At 44.1% G+C, this 19,868-nt stretch overlaps 5 protein-coding genes across 6 annotated transcripts; 3 read left to right on the top strand and 2 right to left on the bottom strand.

Annotated features, from left to right (window-relative positions):
- Nucleotides 1-208: 208 nt before the first annotated feature.
- On the bottom strand, nucleotides 209-7,162 carry LOC115767056 (E3 ubiquitin-protein ligase TRIM33). 2 transcript variants are annotated; one of them, XM_030711191.1, is made up of 6 exons: nucleotides 5,594-7,162; nucleotides 2,905-4,934; nucleotides 1,408-1,876; nucleotides 1,180-1,343; nucleotides 882-1,114; nucleotides 209-468 (listed from the first exon to the last, which is right to left on the bottom strand). In XM_030711191.1, the coding sequence occupies exons 1-6, from the start codon at nucleotides 6,133-6,135 to the stop codon at nucleotides 364-366; spliced, it is 3,543 nt and encodes a 1,180-aa protein (XP_030567051.1). In that variant the 5' UTR covers nucleotides 6,136-7,162; the 3' UTR covers nucleotides 209-363. The 2 variants fall into 2 exon arrangements, with proteins under 2 accessions (XP_030567051.1, XP_030567050.1); XM_030711190.1 differs by having other exon boundaries at nucleotides 1,408-1,939.
- A 3,015-nt stretch (nucleotides 7,163-10,177) lies between these two features.
- LOC115767086 (zinc finger protein ZPR1) lies at nucleotides 10,178-11,939 on the top strand. Its single transcript, XM_030711234.1, has 2 exons — nucleotides 10,178-11,068; nucleotides 11,128-11,939. The coding sequence occupies exons 1-2, from the start codon at nucleotides 10,366-10,368 to the stop codon at nucleotides 11,823-11,825; spliced, it is 1,401 nt and encodes a 466-aa protein (XP_030567094.1). The 5' UTR covers nucleotides 10,178-10,365; the 3' UTR covers nucleotides 11,826-11,939.
- A 437-nt stretch (nucleotides 11,940-12,376) lies between these two features.
- Nucleotides 12,377-13,559, top strand: LOC115767011 (NADH dehydrogenase [ubiquinone] flavoprotein 2, mitochondrial). Its single transcript, XM_030711133.1, has 3 exons — nucleotides 12,377-12,503; nucleotides 12,631-13,149; nucleotides 13,213-13,559. Exons 1-3 carry the CDS (start codon nucleotides 12,465-12,467, stop codon nucleotides 13,381-13,383), a joined length of 729 nt encoding a protein of 242 aa, XP_030566993.1. The 5' UTR covers nucleotides 12,377-12,464; the 3' UTR covers nucleotides 13,384-13,559.
- Nucleotides 13,560-14,335: 776 nt separating this feature from the next.
- Nucleotides 14,336-19,642, top strand: LOC115767106 (protein penguin). Its single transcript, XM_030711258.1, has 7 exons — nucleotides 14,336-14,447; nucleotides 14,512-14,549; nucleotides 17,255-17,570; nucleotides 17,643-18,339; nucleotides 18,428-18,830; nucleotides 18,895-19,307; nucleotides 19,363-19,642. Exons 1-7 carry the CDS (start codon nucleotides 14,410-14,412, stop codon nucleotides 19,537-19,539), a joined length of 2,082 nt encoding a protein of 693 aa, XP_030567118.1. The 5' UTR covers nucleotides 14,336-14,409; the 3' UTR covers nucleotides 19,540-19,642.
- On the bottom strand, nucleotides 14,731-16,708 carry LOC115767108 (M-phase phosphoprotein 8). The gene is made up of 4 exons (XM_030711260.1): nucleotides 16,172-16,708; nucleotides 15,955-16,098; nucleotides 15,419-15,822; nucleotides 14,731-15,259 (listed from the first exon to the last, which is right to left on the bottom strand). The coding sequence occupies exons 1-4, from the start codon at nucleotides 16,601-16,603 to the stop codon at nucleotides 15,238-15,240; spliced, it is 1,002 nt and encodes a 333-aa protein (XP_030567120.1). The 5' UTR covers nucleotides 16,604-16,708; the 3' UTR covers nucleotides 14,731-15,237.
- Nucleotides 19,643-19,868: the final 226 nt, after the last annotated feature.

Genomic DNA, 19,868 nt, shown 5'->3' on the forward strand with positions numbered 1-19,868 from the left:
TCTCGAGCTTTTCTATATGGAAGGCGGCGGCTTAGCTCGAATCATATTGTTGCTATGTTGCTCCATGTCGGTGTTGCTGTTGCTGCTGCTGCTGCTACTGCTGCTACTGCTGGTGATGTTGCTGTTGCTGTTGATTATGCTATTGTTGTTCCTGTTACTGTTGCTGTTACTGTCGTTGTTGCTTGTTGATTGTTGCTGTTGTAGTTGTAGTTGCTGCTGCTGCTGTTGTAGTTTCTGTTGTAATTGCTGTTGTAGATGCTGCTGTTGCTGTCTGCGGCATCCGTATATCTTGCCCGACGAGTATTTGTAGTTGTATTTGTTCATATCGACAGCTGGACGATTGTTGCGCGCTTTGATTTGCAATCAGTGAACATAGAGGGTGTTCAGGACGAGCACATGATGATTGTTTTTGGCCAGCGTTACTACATAGCCCTCTGAGGTAATTTTCAGGCCGCAGCACCGTGAAACCTGCATGGGTCATACAATTTAATTAGAATCGAAATCAAAACCAAAGCTAATACTAGCTAGATCAGTTGAAAATGTCAATTGTTTGCGGATGACGATCTCTGGAAAAGAACAGCATTGAGCAAGTGGGCTTGGCAAGAATATTATGGACTTGATCTTTAGCAGAGGTCTGCAAATATCTGATGCCAATATACACGAGTATATATTAGAAGATTTGAGTATTTAGATTAAGTATTTATACGGAAAGACGTATTGTCCAGCATGACGGACAAAACCCTTGATATTTGTGCAGGGCACTGCTCAAAGCCCCTATTCTTTTGCGAATAGAGTACGAAAATTGAATGCTTAATATATAAGAACATGTAGTAGAAGTTGATAATAAAATGAGTACAAAATATAATAAGTCATTTGCAAACCTTAACATGGGGGCACTCGAACTCGGATTGAAGAGCGCCTTCGCGCGAATAACAGGCCACATGGAAGCGATTGCCGTGCGAATCGCCGATGAGTACATCGCCAGCGTTGGATATGTCAATGCCATTGGGGAAGCAGGTAACCTTCTCGTTGCCAATGCGATAGAGGAATGTGCCGTCCTCTTGAAAGACGGCCACGCAATGCCCCTTAAAATCGCATACATAAAAATCGTTGTCTGCAATTCGAAGAATATATGTTAATATATGTTAATTGCAGCTGCTGCCAGAGGCTACTACTTACCACGTATTGCTATATCGGAGGGTTCACGCATATAGTCGCTGCAATCGAACCAACGCACCAGTTCGCCCTCCTCGGAGATGACAAAGACGGTGGGCGAGACGCTATCGACGGCCACAATGTGACCCTTGGCGGTAACAGCCAGACCCGCAACGATATCAATATACCTACAAAGATTGATTGGCAAATTGATTGACATATAGATGAATTCAATTACACACACACACATACCTGATTGCAATTTTACGCATAAAATGTCCGCATTTGGAGAAGATTTGCATGCGAGAGCGCTCGTTGCCGCGATCGCAGACCACAAATTTCCCATTGTTATGCATGACGGCCACTTTGCGTGGATACCAGAGCTGGCCCTCCTCCTTGCCGGCGACGCCAAATTGAAATTTGAGTGCGCCCATTTTGTCAAAGACCTCGATCCGATGATTGTTGGTATCGGCGACAATGATCTCCTCATCGACGCCCAGACAAAAGCCGTGCGGTGAATTGAACTGTCCCTTTGCGGTGCCCAGCGAGCCAAATTTGCAGCGAATCTGCATGGGCGTGGCCTTGTTGCGACCCGTGACAACGCTGGTGGTGCCGGGCGGGGCGACGGCATGAAAATTATTAAGGCCCATCTCCTCGACGCCGCCAACGATCGGATTCAATGTCTGCAGACTGGGCGATGTAGCTGCCGGCATGCAGAAATCTGTTAAAATATAATCAAGGCACGTTGAGCTTCCGTTCGACGACAACAAATCGTGATGCTCATCTGTGTGTTGGGTGGTATTTGGGAGTGTTTGGATTTGTTGTTGGTGTTGTTGGTATTGTTGGTGTGTGTTGATTGTTGAAAAAAGGAAAAACTTAAAAGTTATCAAAACAAACAAAAATAAAACGAAATACAAAAAAAAAAAAAACAAAAACTAAAACAAGAATGGTTCTTTCGGTAAACCGAAGATTACAAAATTGCAAACACTGCGCATTACGCAATCAAATATTCAGATCTTCGATAGATTATTTAAACAAAAACTAATTTGTTAGCTTGACTTGAAGACATAAAATCGCATAGAATCGCCGAATTAACATGAGGCTAAATAGGAGAGTAAACATTAAGAGAGTAAGATCAGATGTGACTATTAAGCGTGAATTTTACTTAGGATTATACGAATCGCAAAAAAGGCGATATCAAAGTGCCAAAGCCCGTGTGAAGAGGCAGGCAGTTAAATAAGACAGAGAGAGGTAATGACACGGTGAGCCAGAGCGAGTGAGAGTAAGAGAAATAGGCGTAAAGTGAGCCTTAATCAGCGGAGATCTAGAAATCTATATTATATTGATAGTTTTTCAGACATTGCCATATATAAATCTTCGCATTGTTTATTTTTCGTGACTTTTATGGACTGCAAGAGCTAGGAAAAGGTGTAATAAACTTCGTCTATTGTCTCAGAAATCGACGGACTTATACGGACAAATATCTATACCAAAACACGTTGTCATTGAGATGTGTCATTCTGTCAGTCACAAAGGATTGCCTACACATTTTTAGTAACTGATTTGTATAGGTATGTACCGACTCTATGACCCCGCATGGGTAATTGGTTTTTATTTCCAAATGTTCTGTAACCTGTTCTATCACCTGTCTAAGATCCGACCATTTCAGCATTGCATACTGTCTGCAAGGATGTAATGTGTGTGCAATGGGAAGCAAGCATGTGAACAAGATTTGGAGGAATTACTCACCATTGTTGTTGAGTCCGAGCTTGGCCAGTGCTTGCAGATTGTTAAGGGCACGCTGATCACCGGACAGAATGTCGGCCAGTGTAATGGGCTGTGTGGGCGTTACCGCCGAGGCGGGAATAACCGCCTGCTGATGATGGGACGCAGCGCCGCCGGCGGCGCCGGAGGTAGCGGCCACAGCCACGGCATTGGAGCTACCAACGGCCAAAGTATCGTTAAGAGTATCCGGTATGCTCTCAGTGAGACTGGCCAAACGCGACAGATTATATTCGAGCATGCTGAACGGTGGCGGTGGGCCGCCAGCATTCATGCCCATGCCATTGAGTGCGCCCAGGCCCATACCCACAGCAGCATTGTTGGGTCCGGCATTTAGATTAACATGGCCGGCCGATTGCTGCACCTGGACAATGCCCTGAGGCGTCACCATTTGTGCAATTTGTTGGGTCACGGGCAGCGTTTGTGGCTGTTGATGCAGGACCTGTTGCTGCTGTTTTTGTTGCTGCTGCTGCTGCTGCTGTTGTTGTTGTTGTTGCACCTGTTGCAAGGCCTGCTGCTGCTGCTGTTGTTGTTGCTGCTGCTGCTGCTGTTGCTGTAGTGGTGGCTGCAACTGCGGCGGCGAGTCTGGCGGCAATGTGCTCATCATGGAATAGTTAGTCATCACGGAGGTGTCGCCATCGAATGAGCTTTGCAAAGATGATGGCAATGATATGGGACTGAATACCGCCGCCGAGCTTAGCCGTCCTTGCACGGAGCTGCTGTTGCCGCTGCCGCCGACCCCGGTCAAGCTGCGCACTCCAGCGGGCAGCAAACCAACGCCATGACAGCCAGGTGCCAAATTTGCCGGTGGCGGTGTATGTTGCTTGGGCGTGGCCGTCGGTGAGGGCGTTGTTTCAGACATCGCAGTTCCAGCTGCTGTTGTATTCTTGGTTGACTCGGTGCGAAATTTGCCAAACATTTCGCGGGCAAAGCGCTCAAACTTCTCGGGCATGCACTCGAACTGCAGCTGATAGTTGGCATCACTTTGGGGCGTCTGCTCCATGAGATTGGCGCACTGCGCACTAATAACTGGCTTCAGCAGCAGAAACTCAACGGCATTGGCCTTCTCCATGGCACGTTGACCGAACTGTGAAGCCTGCTGCAATCGTCCCATATTGTTCTCCAGACTCTGCATTAGGTCCATAATTTTAAGTTCACGCTCCGAATGCAGACGCCCCAATTCGGTGAGCAATTGATCACGAATTAGCTCAAGCATTCGCTTGTAGCTCTTGTACGCATCCTCGATCTGCTGCCGCACATGATCGTGCTGTGATTGAAGTTCGGTCAGGGCGCTGCTCAGATTGCCGCCAGCATCGTTGCAATATTGTGCCTTCTTCAAGGTGTCCGTAATGGTTTGCTCGAGATCAGCACGAACCGACTGCTCGGCAATTAATGCCGTTTCGTAGTGATGGTCGTTGCCCTTGTGCTCGCTAAGCAGGCAATCATTGCAGGTGGGCACCTGGCATGTAAAGCAATAGTACTTGAGATTCTCGTTAATGTGCTGGCGACAGCAGATGGGCTTGTGTATGATCAGCTTGTCGTTCTGCACGTTCTTTTGCAGATCCTCGATGCGAACCACCTGATGGTTCTCAAAGCAGCGCATATATTTGTGTGCATTATCGCAGCCATTGCACAGAAAGTTGGCGCAATCATTGCAACGGGAAATGGCCTCCTCTTTGCTCTTGCACGACGTGCACGGTATATGCTCCGCCTCGAGATTGGACAGATCCAGTATATTGGTCACAATATAGTCAACGGTCAGACCCTTAATACCCTTGCTGCCCAGCTGTGTCTGCTGCTTGCAAACGGGGCATTCGAGTAGTCGTTGCTGATGATCGCTGCCATCAAATGACGCCGATGAGCAGCTGGCCGCCGACGAGAGAGAGGCAGCCGGTGAGTTGGCCGAGTTCGCCTCCTTGTTAACCAGCAAATTTTGCAAACAGTCCTCGCAAAATACATGTAGACAGGATAAAATGCGCGGCATCACCAAGTGCGAACTAGAGAAGGAAAGCAGGATTTTTAAAAAACGTCGTTTCCATTGTGTAAAATTGTTTGTAAAAATAATCGATAATGTCGATATAAATCAAGTTATCTGAAATGATCAGTGCTGGCAATTTGGCCATTTTCTATGGCTCTTTTACGGTCATTTTTAAATTATATTTTAGCTATTTTGCAACTAAAGTCTAAGTCTATTAAAATAAGTAAATCAGCGCACTTTTTTAAATGAAGTTTGCAAAATGTTATTTAATCTAAATACTTGTTAAATAGGTAATGAATAATAATACAAATATTTTGCATCCCAAATCTTATTAGTATAGTATATTTTTAATTTTTCTATATTTTTAATTTTTCAACATCGCTAATTGTCAAAACTACAAAAGAGCCGCGTAAAAATCAAAAATATATTTTACTATCCATATTTCGTTCTTTTACAAGAATTGTGCGTGTAAGCCTAGCCTTTTTTGATCATAATTCGTGTCTGGGTTGGGCTGTAAACAACTATTGAGGCACGCGCCCATCTCTAAGCCGTACTAACTTCTTCGAGTTTCGTTAGAAGTTCTCGAACAGTGTTGGCAAATTTGAAGCAGAAATCAGTACAGATTTATCGAGTTTATCAACATGATCTAAAATTCGTATTTAAGGGCACAGAACTCACCTGCACAGCTTGCAGTTCTTATCAGCATCCTTGAGCATGGAGCCGCACGTATCCTCCAGCGAATCGAGCTCCGTAACGCTTTTGGCGTCGTAGCCATGGCTCAGCTCCTGGCTGCTGCCAATATTGCTATCCACATCGACCACCAAACCGAGTCCTGATGAATTGGTCGTTGATGGTGCAGTCGTTGATACCGATGATGTAATCGATGCAGCCGATCCAATGCTAGACGAACTAACGCGTGTCGCATCAATGCTGCCCACTGTGCTGCTGCCCTTGCCGGTGTCCGTGTCGGTGCCAGTGCCATTGCTGCAGCTGCTGCTGTTGCTGCAGGCACTGCTGCTGCTGCTGCTGGTGGTGCTGCTGCTGCTGCTCGTATTGCTCACATCGATGTCCTCCAGCACGGACGATGAGTTCGAGTCCTCGCATAGCGTTGTACTCAGCGTTGACCTCTGCTGCTGCTGCTGCTGCTGCAGCTGTTGTTGCTGATCGTCAATTGTCGCTGGGACCAGTGTTTGGCCAAGCTCCTCCAGCAGCGTGCTCATGTTGCCAGCAACTTCTTAATTTACTGTTTGTTCTATTGCGATTCCTTTCCAATGGGATTTGGAATTGTGAGGGGGTGGGCCGAGTTTTTCCCTTCTTTGCAACGTTCGTTCTCGCTCTTTCTCTCTCTCTCTCTGTCTTTCTCTTTCGGGTTGCTCTTCTTAAACTTAGGCGTGTGTAGTTGTATCTGTTGGTTGTTTGTTTGTTTTTGTTTTTGGTTTCAAGTCCTTTGCGCTTACTTAACTATTTATCTTCTCTTATAGCTGCATATCTGAATTGTTGTTATGTTGTTCGCTATTGCTCCTTGCAGCCATGCCAATTGCACATAAGCAAGAGTATGTGTGAGAGTCGATATTTGAATTTCTTCTGCTGCTGCACTCACGCATACATATACATACACGAGTAAGTAAACGCCAACAGACAGGCAGGTAGACGGCAACGAGAGAATGGGAGAGGAAGTGTAAGAGTGTGCGCTCGCTTGCTGCTGTACTCACGCACGCAACACAGCCACAGACACGCAGGCACACAACAAGCACAGTTTTGTTGTTTTGCTCGTTTTGCTGCTCCTTTTACTTTTTATGCGTCTGCATTTTGTAAGCCTCTTGATTTCTGTTATACTCCTCTCCTTGCTGCTGTTTCTGTTGTTGGCCGTGATCCGTTAGAGTTACCGTTAAAGCAATGAGCTGCGTGTTGCTGTTGTTGCAATTCTTGTTGTAGTGTTGCGTTAACCACGACAAAAACGATGACGAAAACGACGACGACAACGACGACGACAACGACGACGACGACGACAATAGGCGAAGGATAACAGCGTCGTTCTGCACAATAAATACACCGAAAGGCAATGGAAAGCGTAGCGTCAATTTACCAAATTTTGCAAGGAGGATATAAATAATGATACAATAACACTTAACTGTAAACTTAATGGTTAATGCGATGACCAAACATAGTCATTAATAAATAAGCAACCTAAGGAGACCTGCGAGCTCTAAGCACTTAACTACCTGAAACGCGAACCAACTTAGAAAAGGGGGGAAAAATAAAAAAAAAAAAAAAAACAAAAACAAACAAACGACGACACGCCTATTACAGAGAGTTTCGAACGAGAGAACAAAACTGAACGAGAAACATACATAGTCAATTGTTGGCACTAAAGTAAATGATGAAATGTTTGTCTCAGCGATTCACACAGTCAATACGAAAGGAGGGTGTGGGTGGTGTGTGGTGTGTGGCAAGAAGTAGCAGCTAAATGCTAAAGCTCCTGCCGCTTATGCAACACACAACGCCATCAAGTTGCCACATAGCACATTATGCTGCATACTTTAAGGAACATCTAACAGTTTCTTGTTGATTTCAAAGTCATTGGATCACCGTTATCTATCGGGAAACTTGGAAATTATTATTTGTTTATGTTTGAATGTATTTATATTGCTGCTTGTAAATGATTAAGTAGTTGAAAATTAATTCCTTTCTTTCTACTGAGCGAGTAAGTGCACTGGGTTTGTAACGTCCTTGGTTATAATAAATTGTGAAATTTACAACACTGGCATACAGCTTAACGACGAAAGTTTACCCGATCGTCAAGAATTATTATAAGTTCAATTGATTGCTTAACAACAAAAAGAATAGCTAAAAAAAAGTAATTAAAAAATATATTTTATAACTATCAATAACGACCAAACCCATTATTGCATCCCTTCGTTTTAATTTGCAATTTGATACGGATGCGTCGGTCGACCCCCCGATCTTTTATTTGTTAGAGATGTAATCGATCACGATAGTAACTATCGTAGTTAGTGCAAGTTTTAGAATGGACGTGAATCGATTCTTTACGCACGTGCCATTGATATGTGTGTATATCTAGCATACACAAATACAAGCATACATATGTACTCGTAGAAATTGCAAGTTGCCCAATCGGCGCAGGCGCCTGTGTTAACATTTATGCAGCACAATATACATATGTATATACATATTTATATGTATATATGTAGTAATGGAGCCAATGCCGTTTGTAATAAATTCAATTTTGATTTTCGCCCTTTATACACCATTTTTTTTATTGCTTGCCGCAAGGACACTAAGCCAAAAATCCTTGAGCAACGAATGCTCATATTTGTATATGTATATATTATACATATGTATCGCCCAACAAAGCTATGTACTTTAAATTTTAAGCTCATCTATTTGTCGTTACATATACATGTATATTTATTTATATGCACATACATACATACATAGAAGCACACGCGGGTTCAAACGAATATTTGAGTAATGCCCGCAGCGGATGTGTCGCAAATTTAAATGTTGATTAGTAGCCCTCAAAATACAGGAACAAAAAATAAGCGAAACGGTAATAAACCAGCCACAACAATAAATCAGCTGCACAAAACAATTGCAATGTACGTTAATACGTATGTATGTACGTTTATAGACTCCGGTACACACACGCACGCACACACACACACGCGCGCATACGGACTACACACGTGGTACGCAAATTTTGAGCGTTTTGTTTACGAGAATCTGTGCGCGACTGTCGACTACGCGACTATGCGCTCCGTGCAGTTGGAAATGGGCATCAAAAAGATATGCACTCCCCCGACCCTCACTATCCTAACGACTTTGTCGAATCTGCGCAGCTGTTGTTTTTTTTTTTATTTTATTTTTTTTTTTTTGCATTTCATTCGTTTTTTTACGTACGTTTCAAACGTTTGTTCTCGCTGTGCGACTCTGTCGCTCTCAAATGCGACAGTTATTTTCAGTGCAGCCACCGCGCGTACCGCAACCCATGTGTTTTGCGAGTGTGAGAGAGCGAGAGAGCGTCTCGCACATGTGTTGGTATGCGCATGCTCGCTCGGGGCGAAAAAAAAACATTGGCAACCCCACACACACACACATACGTAGACTTCGTTGAAAATTGAATTTCTTTAAAAATATGTGAAAAATTCTATTTTAAAATTGGCTCTTTTACACTATATCTTCGTATGCACACTAATGCTGTCCGTATTTGAATTATAACTGCACACAAACTATGTTTTGCAGCTAACCAACTGAATGGAAAAAAACGCGCCCGCTCTTTTAAAAGTCGGTACTTTTGGGCTACATACATGTATATACTCTGTATGTATGTTTGCATATTGTTCGTGAGCCTGGGCAATTGAGCGAGTGTCTAAACGTGCCGAGGAGGAGCATATCGAGAGTTCTAATAGTGGACAGAGAAAGTGGGTAGGGGCCATCACACAGTACACACTTGCAGCTGTGGGCAGTGTCGTTCTGTTGTCCTTGAACGCAAAATTTCCACTCCACCGCCCAGGTGCTGTTGGTCGAATGAAACACACACACAGCACGCACGCATGCACAGAAAGTCCTTCAAAAGTCTTCGCGTCGTATGCCGTTAAGCAATAAGATTGACATTTTGTTAATTATTTTATTGCGATACCTTTCTATAAATTTTCACACGTTTTTTTTCTTCTGCTCGTTACGATTTATACTTTTTCGTCGCGCACACACGCACACACACACACACAGCACTGCTGGCCGCCGCTGCTGCTGGTTCTCGCGGTTAGTGATGGTATATATCACATCGCATCGATGAAAATGGTTAACCGATAGGTCGAACGATAATTTTGGCATCTTTGGTAATTTGCAATTCAAATTTAGCGGAAACTCGAAGTAAGACAAATAATAAATAGCAGATCACATATGTAAGTACATCAAATCGCACAGTCGGGGAAAAAGTAGAAATAACATAATAGGCAAAAAAGGCTTGTAAGCCGCTCCATTAGCTAACCACATCTATTATACAAAAAAGTAAATCATAAGTATATGTTAAGACGCGAATGACGATATAGTAAATTGTTCATCCGAGCGCGTAGGATTTATTGTATGCGTACGAACTTGCCAAAGTAAAACTGCAAGTGTCTATGTCAAATACACATACAAAAAAAAATATATATATGTCAATTTTTATTTGTAAAAATTAAACTATTTTGCAACACATAGTAAGAGTTCGATATTCTGCTTTTTAGCCAATTACTTAGATATATGTTACAAAAATATATTGTAACTGTAAGTAACTTGTGACAAGTAACAGATACGTAAACGTTGCTCATAATTACACAGCGCTGCCCAACACTAACGAAACCAACAGAACAATCGAGTGCATTGAATGCACGTTGCTTGCGGCAAAAGTTTATTTGTTTTTTATTTACGAGAATTGAAGTCAAAACATGTCCAGTGGGGCAGGCACAACTGTTGCGGCCGAGAGTGCCGATGCGACCGCTTCTGCCAGTGTCGCTAGTGCCACTGCCACAGCACAGCAGGAGCCCATCTTTCAGGAGATCAACGCCGAGCAGGCAGGGGAATTGGTTGAGATTGAGTCCGCCTGCATGCGCTGCTTCAAAACGGGAATAACCCGTCTGCTGCCCACCAAGATACCCTTCTTTCGTGAGGTTGTGCTGATGTCCTTCAAATGTGAGCACTGCGGCCACATGAATAATGAAATGCAATCGGCGTCGGAGATACAAAAGAACGGTGTACGCATCGAGCTGGACGTGCAGAAGCCATCGGATCTGAATCGACGTGTTGTGCGCTCCGACAATTCCAGCATCAGCATACCAGAGGTGGAGCTGGAGATACCCGTGCAGTCGCAGAAGGGCGAGGTCACCACTGTGGAGGGCATCATTGAGCGTACGATAGCTGGCCTGTCGCAGGATCAGGAGAAACGTCGTGTTGACCATCCCGCAGAGGCAGCGTCCATCGATGCCTTCATCGACCGTTTGCGCCAGTTGAAGTTGCTGAACAAACCCTTTCGCCTGCTGCTCGAGGACATCTCCGGCAATAGCTTCATTGAGAATCCACTAGCACCCGCCAGCGATCCACAGTTGAAAATGGGTCACTTTACGCGCACCCAAGCGCAAAACGAACAACTTGGTGAGTTTTGTTTTCTTAGCCTTGTTCGCCATGTGTTATATTTGCCGTGTGCCACGCAGGTCTCTATGATCAGAACCACGAGGAGCAGAATCTGCTAAAGCCCATGGTCGAGGGCGAGTGGAACATTGAGAATTTGCACGGCGAGGTTCTGCAGTTTGCCACGAATTGTCCGAACTGTCAGGTGCCGTGCGAGACAAATATGAAGCTGACAAATATACCACATTTCAAGGAGGTGGTCATCATGGCTACCGTCTGCTCCAGGTGCGGTCACAAAACGAACGAGGTGAAGTCTGGTGGCGGCATTGAACCAGAGGGTGTGCGATTTAAAGTGCGCGTTGCCTCTAAGGAGGATCTGACGCGCGATGTTCTCAAATCGGAAACGTGCAGTTTGTCCATACCGGAACTGGACATGGATGTGGGTCCCAATGCCCTCTGCGGCCGTTTTACGACCATCGAGGGTTTGCTGGTGGCCATGCGCGAGCAACTGGACGGCACATTGTTTCACGACTCTGCCGATGAGCCGTCGAAGCGACAGCTGGAACGCTTTCTGGACACCTTTGATAATGTGCTCAAATTGCAGCAGGTAATCACCCTGGTGCTCGAAGATCCGGCTGGTAATACTTATGTCCAGTCGCTCACTGATAACGATGAGCCAGACGACAAATTGACCGTGGAAAGATACGAGCGCAGCTATGAAGACAACGAAGAGCTGGGTCTAAATGATATGAAAACTGAAAATTATGAGAAGGATGCGTGATAAAATGCCTTTTACCTCTTAAACAATATGCATTTACTAAACAATTCATAATACAATTGTAACAATTTAAAACAGTTAACTTTGTGGTGTCGATGAACGATTTTGAATAATAAATACTTTTGCAAGCATATAGCAGATGTTTGATCATTTCTATACTTTGCAGCGGTTGTGTACCTTTTGCGGTCGGTAAAACACCTTTCGTGCCAAAATTATAATAGCCTCTGCAAGGCTGCAAGGGTATAAATACTAGAGTATATATCGACATCTTTGGTTTTAATTGCGCTTACACGTACGCACACAGACAACTAGACGTATATTGCACGATTAAACAAAGATCATATTTAATATTAATAATAATCCGTTTGCTAACACCGATTAATTGGCATTCGAATATTGCGCCAAATTTATATAGATATGGAAGCGATAGATTTGGTATTTGCTATCAAAAACAGCTATAGCATCATGTTCGATTGTAATAAAGATTGTCCAATCGATATATCGATAGCTGATAGCTGAGCTGGCAACGCCAGCTGATTTGAAATCGAAGCAATCGAAATCGCTTGGGGCTCTGCCAGTGGCACCGACACTTCCAATTAAATTGAACTTTTTTTCTGGTTATTTTGATTGAAAGCGCATAAAATGCTTTCGAATTGTGCCGCAAGAACGCTGGCTACTGTGGTAAGTAATTTGGCGCCCACAAAATGGCAATGGCTGGCAAAGAAAGGCCCGTTGCCAGTGGCAAGTTATGTAATTTTTTGCACGAAAAAAAAAAACAATAACAATCACAAAATGCATGCCTTTGCAGCGGGGCAGCCTGCGTGCCATTGCCACCAGCAGTGCACAGCGCAGCGACAATCTATTCGTGCATCGCGACACACCCGAGGATAATCCGAGCATACCCTTCGAGTTTAGCGCGGAGAACAAGAAGCGTGTGGACGCCATACTGAGCATCTATCCAGAGGGTCACAAGCGTGGTGCCATGATACCGCTGCTCGATCTGGCACAGCGTCAGTACGGCTGGTTGCCCATTTCGGCCATGCACAAGGTGGCCGAAATTCTCGGCCTACCCAATATGCGCGTCTACGAGGTGGCCACATTCTACACAATGTTTATGCGCAAGCCGACGGGCAAATATCATATCCAGGTGTGTACAACAACACCCTGCTGGCTGCGCGGCTCCGACGAGATCCTGGATACATGCAAGAAGCAGCTGGGCATCGGCGTTGGCGAGACAACAAAGGATAACAAGTTCACCATCTCCGAGGTGGAGTGTCTGGGCGCCTGCGTCAATGCGCCGATGGTGTCCATCAACGATGACTACTATGTGAGTATGCCCATGGACGGTTTTGTTGTTAGTGTGTAACTTATGCCTCGTTGAATACCGTAGGAGGATCTGACCAGTGCGGATATGCAGTCAATTTTGGGTGATCTTAAAGCGGATAAGATCTCACCGCCGGGACCACGCAACGGACGCTTTGCCAGCGAACCCAAAGGCAACCCAACCTCACTGAGCGAGGAGCCAAAGGGTCCCGGATTCGGTCTACAAGCGGGCCTCTAAACACGATTGAACCCTAGCTTAGCTTCAATCACATACAATTCTCCTCTTTTGTGCAACACACAAACACAGACACACGCAAGCAGACACGCGGACACAGATACAGCTTGTCAAATGGCAATTTAAATGCAATAAACCCAAATGGATGTTATAATTAAAATCGATTTACGATGTCTGTACATAAGCTATGTTTAATTTGCATTGGATTGAGTCTGATGGTGCCTGTAAAAATCTATTGACAAACGCTTAAGCTATATGATATAGAATATTGTATGTCAATTAAATTTTGCTAGGGATATAGTAAATGCGGAGAAAATATCTGGAAAACTGTGTTTCATATACGTTACACAAGGCTATAAAAACAGAAATTGCTGAGCAGTACCTTTTTTTCTGAAATAATAACTGACTTCTATCTTGGGATATCTTGATTTGGAGCCTACAACCCCAAAAGCTGTGGGTGAAGAGATCTTTGCAATGTTCCCGTCCCCTGTTAAGCATGACCAAAAAAAAACTTTACTACTATTTTGAATAATTCACGTACATACAAACCAAAATACTTGTTCTCGTGCTGTGCTATAATCTTAGCTTAGTTCCATGTAAAATTGACTTCAATGAATTTTTAAATATTCCCTGAAAATTGGAGACTTACTGGGGACATTGTCTCTCCTTTATCATATTCAGGCAGCCAATCGTTTTTCCTATGAGTCTTTACTTTAAGCATTATAATTGTGTTATTAGTCGAAAACTATTCTAAAAAGCACACTTAGCGGGACCCTAAACAGTTTCGTTAAAGCGAAGTGAAGAGTATTTTTGTACTAGGTTCTCGGTTAGTTATCGAAACCTGATAAATATGTCAAGCTAGCAGCATCCTTGACGGATTTACTCATAAGCTCACAGGTACAGTTGCCATTTGTATCGATAATTTTTCAATATTTACTGTCAGATTTGCAGTTTTAGGGATAGGGCCCCGAGAAAGTGAACTTTTGTGCATTATCAATTAAGTGCGTGGAGTAAACGCGAGTGAGAAAAATGCCTAGCAATTTACATATAACATTTATGATAACCATGTATGTACAAATTACTCGATCATAGTTCACTTTACAGCTTAGATAAGTAAACCTTTTATTCAAGACCAAAGAATCACGGAGAGCGATCAAATACGAAGCAAGGTAAGCAATCGCAATCATGCATATCATTATATTGTTCTGTTCGTTCGTCTCTCGAGCACAATTCTCTTCGTGATTCCCATTGCTGATTGCGCTTAGTGTTATCAATTGTTAATCATATGCTCTTAATGCACACACTCATTGAATTTGCATAATAAAAGGCTATTCTTACATGGTTTACATTTATATTTATATAATCATACTCATGACAGTCAATGCCGCTCACATTGTTCGAATCTTAAACGAAATTATGTGCATTATTTTACTACCACGAAACAATTTAATTCAGGGATTTTAAACTTAAGGCCTAAGTTAAATGATGGGTTTCCTTTAAATTGTAAACCCAGTTAAAGGGATTACGCAATGATTGAGATAGAAATTAACTGCTATGTATACTTTTTCCAAAACACTTCCCACTTTTTGCAGATTTTGTTATAGCTTACAAATTAAAGTGGGTGTATTTTGTGGTGTGTTGTGTGTGTGAGTGTGTGTGTGGTGTGTGTGGCGTGTGTTGTATTGGATTTTCGTACTTAAACAATTCACTTAAGAACTAGGAACGTGCGTCTACGCTGACCAACTCCACGTTTTATCAACTTAGGCTAATTGCGTTAAAATTGTAATTCAATTTCGATTACTACTCCGGGATTCGATCTCGCCCTTATATTTGTTTTGTCGTCCATGGTGGGCCCATTCACTCCTCGCCGTAAAAAACGCTATGTGTGCGAGCGAGTAAGCATTAATACATGGTACAAATCAAAGAGGGAGAGAAATATTTTGATGGGGGTGAAGAGGATGAGAGAGAGAGAGAGAGAGAGAGAGAGAGAGAGAGAGAGAGAGAGAGAGTGGATGAGTGGGAGAGCTCGTTGTCTTACCGATTCTTGGCAGCAGCCCGTTTGGATGAGCGCTCAATGCGATTGTGTAAATTGGAACGTGGAATTGTCTCGTTGACCAAGCGCTTCGTCTTCTTCGGGGATTCGCGTAAATGTTTCACATCGACATTGCGCTGCTCATCCAGGCCCTTTTTGAACTTTTCAATGAGGCCCTCGCAGGACAAATTGGACTCGGGCTCCCAGGTATCCTCTTTGGCACCGAAGCCCTTCCAGCGTATGCGATACAGGCCGCCGTGCTCATCATCATCAACAAAGTCGAGTATGCGTTCAACTGCCCATTCCTTATCGGGATCGCTTTCCACTTTCCTATTTGGCTTGCGTCCACGTACCGCTTTGGCACTGCCCGGTGACTTTTTTCCAATGCCAGTGCTCTTCTTAGAACCATCCTAAAGAAAATATATATATATATACAATTTTGCAGCCAGTTAGAACGGGACAACACATCGCGCACGTCGCATTGTCATCAAAGAGCGAAATAGATGGACTATGGCTAAGTGGAGGCGGGGATTTGGGCTCACCTTCTTCCGATACTCCTCGATCAGGTCATCGCAGTTCAACTCGGCCTCGGGCTCCCAACTGTCGGATTCTTTGCCATAGCCCTTCCAGCGCACTAGGAAATACGATTCTCCGCGCTTGGCCTTATGGCCCACAATGGCCTCAACCTGTTATCCAATTCAAATGAAATTTGTTTAAATAAGTAAATCGTCAGCCGGATGCTGGCAATGTTTTGTGTACCTCGAATTCGGCATCTATATTGTCATCGTCCTCGTTTAGCTCGGGCTCATCCGATTTGGATGACGATTTTTTGTTATGATTCTTTTCGGCAGCTGTCGTCGATACCCTGGCCTTGGGTTTGGGCGTCTTCCGTTGCTTTTTACGCGGTGGTGCACTCGGACCAGATCCCTTACTGCCATTTAGTGGCATATCATCGCTTTCATCCGTGTTGCTGTCGTCATGTGTGTTTGATTTTGTTGCGGCTGTGGAGGCCCTTTGCTTTTTGGAACTAATTTCCGGCTTACCGTCGGACTCCTTATTGGGTCCATTCTCGTCATCGCCCGAATTGCTGGCTCCGTTTTTCGGATTTTCATCGCTGTCGGAATATGCGGCAGATTTCTTTTTGCTTAGCTCGGAGAGTTCAGCTAATTTCTTTTTGCCAAGCTTAACCATTATTTGAAATTTTCACAAATTTCTGCAGCGTTGAAAAGAATGCTTTTAGTTTTTGCCGCGAAAAAAAATAAAACAACAATTATTTATATATCCACCGTCGCGACTGTGGCGACTGTACAATAGGGGTGAGATAAGCAGTAATGGTGCTATCGATAGTCGGCGATAACAATTAATATGGGTGTTGTGTATACCGTTTTTTCTGTTTGATTTGCGTGAACCAATTAAATTGCAGGTCTGATATATGTCCACTTGTCGTTAGAGCGTCATTATCAAGTACAAAAGTATAGCTTAAAACTAGATATTAATTAATTTAACTAGCAAATTCAACTAGCATGAAGCTTAAATTTTTTCCAGTTAAATATTTTAAAAATATTATATACATTTTTGTTGTATGAATCCAATAATCGATATCGATAGTTAACAATGGCTGTTATCATCAGTATGCAACCTCTTGTGCAATGTACACAATGTTGGGCATTTTTCTGTTCCGCTATACAGCACTGCTTTTTGTGTCGATAACGATATCGATAGATTGTTCATCAATTCGCGGTAACAATCACTTGGCACGTGTTGTCGTTGAGGGAACGAACACAAACACAACATTTCACAGTTCTTGCTTTGTCTTACAAATTGTAAATATGCTTAACTCAGATAAACCCAAGCCAACGGCTGTAGCCAAAAGCGAAAATAAGCCAACAACTAAAAAGCCGCCATTCAAAAATAATGTTGGCGCAAAGGGTAAACCCGTGAATAAATTCAAAACCGCTGGAAAACGCGGCTTCGAGGGCAAAAATAATAAGTTTGCAGCTGGTGGTAAGCCGCAGGCTGGCCAAAATGAAGTCAGCGAAAAGCAGGACTGGAATAAGTTCAAGCAGGAGAAGAAGGAGCTTAAGCTAAAACGCAAAAGCAACCGCGACACTTACGAAGTCACGCAGGAAGTCAAGAAGATCTACGAACAGGTTAAATGGTAAGTCCTCAGTGGCTCAAAAGGCGTACAATTTATTAAATATGTATATATCCAATGCATGGCCCCCTGCAGTCGTCGCACCCAAAACAAGGATAAGCTGGTGGAGCAAATGTACAAAATTCTCAACGTTGGCGACACCATCTCCAAGGTGGCCAAGGCACACGACACCGCACGCGTACTCCAATGCATGCTGAAGCATGCGACACCCGCACTACGCGCTGAGCTCTCCGACAAACTGATGGCGCACGCCGTTGAGATGTGCCAGTCGAAGTATGCGCACTTCTGTGTCCAGCGAATGCTCAAGTATGGCTCACCGGCCACCAAAGGCAAGCTGGTTGATGCTCTGTTGGGTAATGTGGTGCGGCTGTCGGGTCACAACATTGCCAGCAAAATATTGGATCACATCTATTTGAATGGCACCGAAAAGCAGCGGCGCTATATGCGCCAGGAGTTCTACAGCGATCTGTACAAGAAATCCAAGGATGATGATGTGCACACCCTGAGTGACACATACAAGGATGCTGCCAACATGAAGGCCTCCATAATGGGTGCCGTCAAGGCCAATCTGGATCATATTGCCAATAAAAATCTGGTTGACAATTCTCTAGTGCATGCCGTCATACTTGAGTTCATGCAGGCCACCGACGAAGAAAAGCTGGAGGAAACGGTCACCGCCCTGGCTCCATTGATACCGCACATGCTGACCACCAAGGATGGCACCGAGGCGGCCATTATATGTTTCTACAGGTCAACACCGAAAAATCGCAGAGTAAGCCAAGAGTTTCAAAATTTACCTTCAAATCTATTATGTTGTCCATTAGTCCCAGCATTCATTAAGTCCTTTTGCACATCCTTAGGCCATTATTAAGAACATCAAGGAGCATCTGCTGAAGATTGCCATACACGAGCATGGTCATGTCTTTCTCATAGCGCTGTTGAATGCCCTCGACGACACAAAGGCCACCAAAAAGGCCATCTATGATCATTTGCACGGGGATCTACAGACTCTAGTGGCCAATCAGTATGGACGTCGTGTCGTCCAGTGGCTGGTCGCGCCCGCTGATACAACTTGCTTTCATCCGGGCTTCATTAAGACCATCGAACAGGGATTGGCCTATGGCAAAAAGGAGAAACAGGCACGTCGTCAGGAGATTTTGGAACAGATCGAGGCACCCATTGGCCAGACCATTGCTGAGGATCCCGCATTTTGGCTTTCCAATAGTCACATCGGACTGGTCACAGCTGACATACTTAACCACAGTGAGTTGTAGAGCAGCTTGTGCCGACCGCCTGAATACACTTTCATAACCCTTTTGTATTGTAGTAACTGGCGAAAATTATATTAAAGCCGTCACAGCGTTGGCTCCGGTGGTCACAGCTGCCGATTGGCGCGTCTCCACATTGCCAGCTGAAGGCGCTGCACAGAACAAGAAGAAACCGCATAATGTTGAGGCCTACATAGCCGAGGCCACAAAGGAGCGTAAGAATAAGAATCAGCTAAATGCCGGCGCACCACCGCCCGTCAGCAGCGACGAGGAGAGCGATTCAGAGGAGGGCACCACTCCAGCGAAAAAACCAAAAGAGGACGAGGCCAAAGCTGCGTTGGAGTTGCCCACTGTCGTTGGCATTGAGGATGCCGGCATGCATCATGTGCTCAAAAAGATCATTAAAAATGACCAGAAACACGAGGCAGCTCCATTTGGCGCTCAGCTGCTGCAGCATTTGTCCGGCGATGTGGTAACTGGCTGGCTATCAAAAATTTGACAAGCTATTAAATTGTTTTTTCTCGCAGCTTAAATCCTGGCTGGGTATCAATCGGGCATGCTATGTGCTCGTCAAGCTGGTGGAGGATTCGCCAGCCCAGCTGAACAGCTGCCGTGCCCTTATCGAGGAGCACGAACTAGGCAAAGTGCTGCTCAGCGAAAAGTCGTCGGGTGCCAAGATGTTGGCCAGCAAACTGAAGAAATAGAAACATGCTTATAACTTCTAGTTTATAGTCATCTATTGATTAGTTTTAGTAAATGCGTTTGAAAATAACGATACTATATTTAAATAGAGTATATTATGCTCCCTTTTTAAATTTGGTTTAATTTCTGTGGCAAGCCTTGCAATCTCTCAAAGTTGGATATTTTTTGGGAGGGAGCTAGTGTTTATTATTGAAGTAGGATCGTAAAAGAGAACAGGAAAAGAGCATGTGCTAGATATCTTTCGAAGACATGTTTTCATACAAAGAATCAGTTTAAAGACATTTTAGATTGCGGACGAGATTTATGAAAAGCGAGAATCCTATATATTCAT

Source organism: Drosophila novamexicana, unplaced genomic scaffold (assembly GCF_003285875.2).
Source record: "Drosophila novamexicana strain 15010-1031.04,08,12 unplaced genomic scaffold, DnovRS2.1 tig00001302-arrow-arrow-pilon, whole genome shotgun sequence".
NCBI classification, from domain to species: Eukaryota; Metazoa; Arthropoda; class Insecta; order Diptera; family Drosophilidae; genus Drosophila; species Drosophila novamexicana.

What these genes read in the sequence shown, in the direction of transcription:
- LOC115767056 (XM_030711190.1), bottom strand. Translation starts at nt 6,135, where the DNA reads ATGAGCACGCTGCTGGAGGAGCTTGGCCAAACACTGGTCCCAGCGACA. An exon ending in AAGAACTGCAAGCTGTGCAG is followed by an intron (nt 4,935 to 5,593) that starts GTGAGTTCTGTG and finishes TTCCTTCTCTAG; the next exon opens with TTCGCACTTGGTGATGCCGC. An exon ending in GCTCGGACTCAACAACAATG is followed by an intron (nt 1,940 to 2,904) that starts GTGAGTAATTCC and finishes CCCAACACACAG; the next exon opens with ATGAGCATCACGATTTGTTG.
- LOC115767086 (XM_030711234.1), top strand. Translation starts at nt 10,366, where the DNA reads ATGTCCAGTGGGGCAGGCACAACTGTTGCGGCCGAGAGTGCCGATGCG. An exon ending in AGCGCAAAACGAACAACTTG is followed by an intron (nt 11,069 to 11,127) that starts GTGAGTTTTGTT and finishes TGTGCCACGCAG; the next exon opens with GTCTCTATGATCAGAACCAC.
- LOC115767011 (XM_030711133.1), top strand. Translation starts at nt 12,465, where the DNA reads ATGCTTTCGAATTGTGCCGCAAGAACGCTGGCTACTGTG. An exon ending in CAAGAACGCTGGCTACTGTG is followed by an intron (nt 12,504 to 12,630) that starts GTAAGTAATTTG and finishes ATGCCTTTGCAG; the next exon opens with CGGGGCAGCCTGCGTGCCAT. An exon ending in CCATCAACGATGACTACTAT is followed by an intron (nt 13,150 to 13,212) that starts GTGAGTATGCCC and finishes TGAATACCGTAG; the next exon opens with GAGGATCTGACCAGTGCGGA.
- LOC115767106 (XM_030711258.1), top strand. Translation starts at nt 14,410, where the DNA reads ATGCCTAGCAATTTACATATAACATTTATGATAACCAT. An exon ending in ATAACATTTATGATAACCAT is followed by an intron (nt 14,448 to 14,511) that starts GTATGTACAAAT and finishes CTTTTATTCAAG; the next exon opens with ACCAAAGAATCACGGAGAGC. An exon ending in AGCATTTGTCCGGCGATGTG is followed by an intron (nt 19,308 to 19,362) that starts GTAACTGGCTGG and finishes TTTTTCTCGCAG; the next exon opens with CTTAAATCCTGGCTGGGTAT.
- LOC115767108 (XM_030711260.1), bottom strand. Translation starts at nt 16,603, where the DNA reads ATGGTTAAGCTTGGCAAAAAGAAATTAGCTGAACTCTCCGAGCTAAGC. An exon ending in ATATAGATGCCGAATTCGAG is followed by an intron (nt 16,099 to 16,171) that starts GTACACAAAACA and finishes ATTGGATAACAG; the next exon opens with GTTGAGGCCATTGTGGGCCA. An exon ending in TCGAGGAGTATCGGAAGAAG is followed by an intron (nt 15,823 to 15,954) that starts GTGAGCCCAAAT and finishes TATTTTCTTTAG; the next exon opens with GATGGTTCTAAGAAGAGCAC.